Below are 4,971 nucleotides of genomic sequence, written 5' to 3'. Positions count from 1 at the left end.
GGGTCTTGCTATGTTGCCCAGGCTGGTCTCAAATTCCTAAACTCAAGGCATCCTCCCTGATGGGCCTCCCAAAGTTGCTGCAATTACAGGCATGTGCCACTGAGCCTGGCCATGCCTTTAACTCTAAGACAAAGGTGATAACATTCCCTTCCTGAAACTAATCTTTGCTCAGGGATGGAAACTGCCTTTGTAAAACCAGTAAAAAGCCACAAGGCTAGGATTATGGGAGGGGCCTGAATTCTATTAAAATGTAGGTGTAGTTAGGCAGGGAGAGGTAGCAGATCACTAGTTCAAGAGATCGAGACCATCCTGGCCAACACGGTGAAACCCTGTCTCTACTAAAAATACAAAAATTAGCTGGGCGTGGTGTCATGCGCCAAGAGTCCCAGCTATTCCAGAGCCTGGGGCAGGAGAATCACTTGAACCCAGGAGGCGGAGGCTGCAGTGGGTCAAGATCACAGCACTGCACTCCAGCCTGGCAACAGAGCAAGACTCTGTTGGGGAAAAAATTAAAGAGATAAAACAGGAAAACAGGTAGGAAGGGTCTTAAAACAAAGTCCTACCCCAGGCCGAAGGTCCAGAGGCCAGGCTGCCTTTCCATAAGCCTGGGCTCTGTGACAGGGAAACACAGTAGAGGGTGGTGCAATGCATCTGGGTGGTCCCTGAGGAGGGTGGTGAGGCTCGGCTGTAGTGGTGGAGAGATGGTGGCTCCAGGTTTTGGAGCTAGTATCTTGCCATTCTTTTTTTTTTGAGACAGAGTCTTGCTGTGTCACCCAGGCTAGAGTGCAGTGGCGTGATCTTGGCTCACTGCAACCTCCACCTACTGAGTTTAAGGAATTCTCCTGCCTCAGCTTTCTGAGTAGCTGAGATTCCAGGCTTGCACCACCGCACCCAGTTAACTTTTGTATTTTTGGTAGAAACAGGGTTTCCCCATGTTGGTCAGGATAGTCTCAAACAGCTGACCTCGTGATCTGCCTGCCTTGGCCTCCCAAAGTGCTGGGATTACAGGAGAGAGCCACCACACCCAGACACGTCCTGCCGCTCTTACCAACTCCTTTGGGACCTGTGGCTGAAGGATTTGGAAGGACTGCTTCCAAGTAGTGCTTGGGCCACTGAGGGCTGATTTGCCACCTCTGCCAGACTGGTGGAAGGGTCCCTGAGGACCCCAGGAGGGGACTGATGGCGCTGGACAGGCAGGCACTTCCAGGCTGCCTGTGAGCTTCTGTGCCTGCCAAAGGCTTTGCCACAGCCACTCCAGATCAGATGGCCCTCCCACTGCTGCAATGCTAACAGCAACCCGAGCTGGCCTTTGCCAGGACTTGGGGGAAGCTGGGACCTGCAGTCACTGTCACTTGAATGTTCAAGGAACGGGGGTCTTATTTTACCCTCACAGGGGGTGACGGCTGCAAGGCTCTGGAGATGGACAACGCCGACCTGGACCTGCTTGCTTTGAAGACACGGGCCTTACGGACAACTGGACAAAAAAACCACCCCCAAAACAGAAGCCTCCCATCTAACCAACACAAAGAATTTATTTTTTCTCAGAAGTCAATAAATAAATCCTCCTATTCCCGTTGGACACAAGGAGTCTGCGGAGGGGTGTGAAGGGAGGAGGCTGCTGCTGCTTCCTGGACTCTGTCCAGGGGAGGGAGTCTAGCAGGGCTGGCTCAACCTCTGAACTGGGTGCGGAGTTGGATCTCCATCCTGAGGAAGGTCTTGAGGTTCTCATCAGCCACGTGTTCCTCCAGGGCAGCCAGGGCCCGCTCCCCACCATCCTGGAAGTGCTGCAGCAGCCTGTCCGCGTATTCCACCCACACGCAGTTGGGGCAGCCACTCATGCAACAGTTTGTGGGTGGCTGAAGCTCGGGTGGCAGAAGGTCCTGGGGCTCTGAGGGGCCCCTGCTGGGCAGCTCAGCCTTAGGCGACCCAGTGCCATCCATACCTGCTTGGGAGCCCACCTCTGTGTGGTCTGCCCCGAATTCTCTGTGGCCATGAGGGGCTTGTGCTCTGGGATGGTGCCTTTGAAGAAAGCTGCCGCCTCCAGGAAGTCTCTGGCAGCAGTCCTGGCTGGAGAGCCGGCGAGCCCCCTGAGGATGCAGACAAACATGTGATTCTCCAGGAAGCTGGTGAGGCCTTGTCTACCCCCAGCTCTGGGGACATGGCAGCTCTCACGTCATTGGGCAAGTGGCTGCATGCCCTTCTCAGCTTTTCACTTCCTGCGACTTTAGACATATTATTTCACCTCCCTAGATTCAGCTTCCCCATTGTGAAATGGAAGTTAGGAGTATGACACGGTGTGACTGATTCACAAGAAGTGTGGGGATCAGGGCCTGGCGCCGGGCGTGCACTCCAGCAGATGGTGGGTGGGTCGGGAGGCGCTTGCCACCTGCAGCTAAGACGGCTGCTCTGTGGACAGGAGTAGGGGGAAGCGGTAACCCTGTAGGCTCCTGGCCAGCGCACCATCTCTCTACCAGTATAGCCAAGCCCCGCCACCCTCCTCTGAGGGACCACCCGGAAGAATGGCACCACCCTTTATCCGAGTTTCCCTGTCACAAAGCTCAGGCCTCTGAGGTCCCTCTCATCCCAGCGTGAAGGTCCTATAGGCAGCCTTCCCTCCCTCCCCCGCTCTATCTACCCGGGATCACCGCCCGACACGCTACCCACTTCATTTATTTCTCTAACCCTGCGAGGAGCATCAGCTCCTTGTCCACGGCCAGTCCCCACAGCCTAGGAGAGCCGCACACAGTGGGCGCTCGGCAGATACCGAGGAACAGCAACGTGGCCGTTCACCCGGCTGCTTCCCCTCCCGGGGCTAAGGGCCCCTCCGCAGATTCGGGAGCGGAGGCTCTGCGAAGTGGATGGAGGAGAGGGGCGAGGACCCCTCCGGCGGGCGGCCAGCGCGCGGTCCTCCCGGCACGCGCGGGCCCCGGGACAGTGGCCTCTCGGACGTGCCCTTCAGCGCTGCCCAGACCCCTCCAGGTACTTGCCGATCCACGGGCCGCGACCGCGGCCGCCCAGCATCCCCCCGCCACGCTCCGCAGCAGCATCGCCCGCGGACCAGGTTCCGGAACCCGGCCGTGAGCGACAGCTGCTCCGGCCAATCCCAGACCTGCAGACAGTCGCGGCGCTCCAGCCAGCGTGGGGCAAGCGCAGGAAGCGGAAGTGTCGATCGTGGGGGCGGAACCCTGAAGGAAGGCGGAAGTGGCTTCGCCAGGGAAGGTCCTGGCGTGGAGATGGCGGGAGCTGGACGCAGAGTAGCGATACCCAGGGCGCCGGAGGGTCCTGAGAGTTCTCGGCGGGCGCGGCGGCGGCAGCAAGTGCAGCCGCTGGGGAAGCAGCGCACAGCCCCGTGGCCCGGGCTTCGCAGGTGAGTGCGCTGCCCCGCGAGGCCGCTGCACTTCCCCGGAGAAGGGGACGGCTTGAAGGCTCCTCTCGGGATCCCCTAGGGAGCGTTCGCTCCGACCCCTTCGGTGCCCTCCTCTGTGCCCGCGGCCCACGCTCCGCCAGGATCGGTTGAATGAATGGAGGCGCGAGCGAGTCCCTGGTTTTGCTTTTCCCGCGCCCCGGCGTCCAGTCCTTGTGGTTCTGGACTAGGTCTGGGCGGACGGGCCTCGCGGGCTTTCGGAGCGCCTTTCTGCCTCCTGTCCCGTGAAGAAGCGCGTTTGTTCAGGGACAGCCACTGGGTGAGACCGAGAGGAAAGATCCTTGTTCCCTGGAGTGGCTCGCACCGCAGCAGCCAGGTGCGGCCCCTGCAGATTCTATTGCCAGACCCAACTTCCGTTTCTCTTATTCTGCTTATGCTTTATTTGGGATGCCTCTTACCCCCGTGTTGTTCTTCCCAGCAAAGAGAAGAAGAAAGTGAATTGCAAACCTAAGAACCAGGACGAACAGGAGATCCCTTTCCGGCTCCGGGAGATTATGAGGAGCCGCCAGGAGATGAAAAACCCGATCAGTAACAAGAAAAGGAAGAAAGCGGGTGTGTGCAGGCCCATGCTGGGTGGCAGTGAAGCTTTGGGTGTCTCAACCCCTCCATCACACAAATATTTCAGAACGTTTCAGGCAGAGGAAGTATGCCAAGACCTAGTGCTCAGATGGTGGGGGAGCGTGGCCAAAGCGAAAGCAGCGGGTGGCACTGCAGTTCCAGAGGAGGCTTGGAAGGAGGCTGTGCGGTGGGCGGGGAGGATCTGTTATGGGACCTCAGGAGCCATGCTAAGGAGTGTCGTTTTTTCCCTCCCAAAAGTAGCGAAGATCCATCAGAGTTTTTAGTAGAGCACGGCCAATTCATGTTTACCTTAAGCAATAAAAGATCACTGAGTAGGCCGGGCGCGGTGGCTCACGCCTGTAATCCCAGCACTTTGGGAGGCCGAGGCGGGTGGATCACGAGGTCAAGAGATCGAGACCATCCTGGTCAACATGGTGAAACCCCGTCTCTACTAAAAATACAAAACATTAGCTGGGCATGGTGGCGCGTGCCTGTAATCCCAGCTACTCAGGAGGCTGAGGCAGGAGAATTGCCTGGACCCAGGAGGCGGAGGTTGCGGTGAGCCGAGATGGCGCCATTGCACTCCAGCCTGGGTAACGGGCGAAACTCCGACTCAAAAAAAAGATCACTGAGTGACGATGGAGTGAGTGAGAGTGGACCTGGCAGCTGGGGGGCTACTGCCAGGGAGAAGCCATGATTCCTGGGACAAGAGTGCTGAAGCCATGGTAGATAGATGCGGGTGGAGTCAGGAGCTGAAGGAGGAAATTCCATCAGGCAGGCCCCTCTGAGAAGTCAGCCTTTCTCCCCCAAGTCTGGGTAGGATGCCCACATGTGCACTGCTGCAACGCAGAGGTAACACTCTGGGCACTTTGGGGAGCGGTGTCCAGTGTGTGTATATTTTATATACAGACACATTTATTTTCCCAAATGTGGGACTGATTTTATAGCAAAGCTGTTATAACTTGTGTATAGATGGTAGGCTTCTCATT

At 57.6% G+C, this 4,971-nt stretch overlaps 1 protein-coding gene and 1 long non-coding RNA gene across 2 annotated transcripts in view; one reads left to right on the top strand and one right to left on the bottom strand.

Moving 5' to 3' along the window:
• LOC116525508 overlaps positions 1–1,561 on the top strand; it is a 5,250-nt gene extending 3,689 nt beyond the window's left edge. Inside the window, exon 2 of the long non-coding RNA XR_004257704.1 lies at positions 1,394–1,561. This is a non-coding gene — a long non-coding RNA (uncharacterized LOC116525508). The remainder of the gene's footprint in view (positions 1–1,393) is intronic.
• On the bottom strand, positions 1,510–3,120 carry OXLD1 (oxidoreductase like domain containing 1). Its single transcript, XM_032241346.1, has 2 exons — positions 2,988–3,120; positions 1,510–2,087 (listed from the first exon to the last, which is right to left on the bottom strand). The coding sequence occupies exons 1-2, from the start codon at positions 3,045–3,047 to the stop codon at positions 1,668–1,670; spliced, it is 480 nt and encodes a 159-aa protein (XP_032097237.1). The 5' UTR covers positions 3,048–3,120; the 3' UTR covers positions 1,510–1,667.
• Between the last annotated feature and the right edge of the window lie 1,851 nt (positions 3,121–4,971).

Source organism: Sapajus apella, unplaced genomic scaffold (assembly GCF_009761245.1).
Source record: "Sapajus apella isolate SASKATOON/1434 unplaced genomic scaffold, GSC_monkey_1.0 scaffold48, whole genome shotgun sequence".
Lineage (NCBI taxonomy): Eukaryota > Metazoa > Chordata > Mammalia > Primates > Cebidae > Sapajus > Sapajus apella.
This window is presented reverse-complemented; position numbering and strand designations above follow the sequence as displayed.

Bases quoted from the DNA above. Each gene is read 5' to 3' on its own strand.
- OXLD1 (XM_032241346.1), bottom strand. From the start codon at position 3,047: ATGCTGCTGCGGAGCGTGGCGGGGGGATGCTGGGCGGCCGCGGTCGCG. The intron at 2,088-2,987 runs GCAAGTACCTGG...CTGCATCCTCAG, and splicing joins CGGTCGCGGCCCGTGGATCG to GGGGCTCGCCGGCTCTCCAG.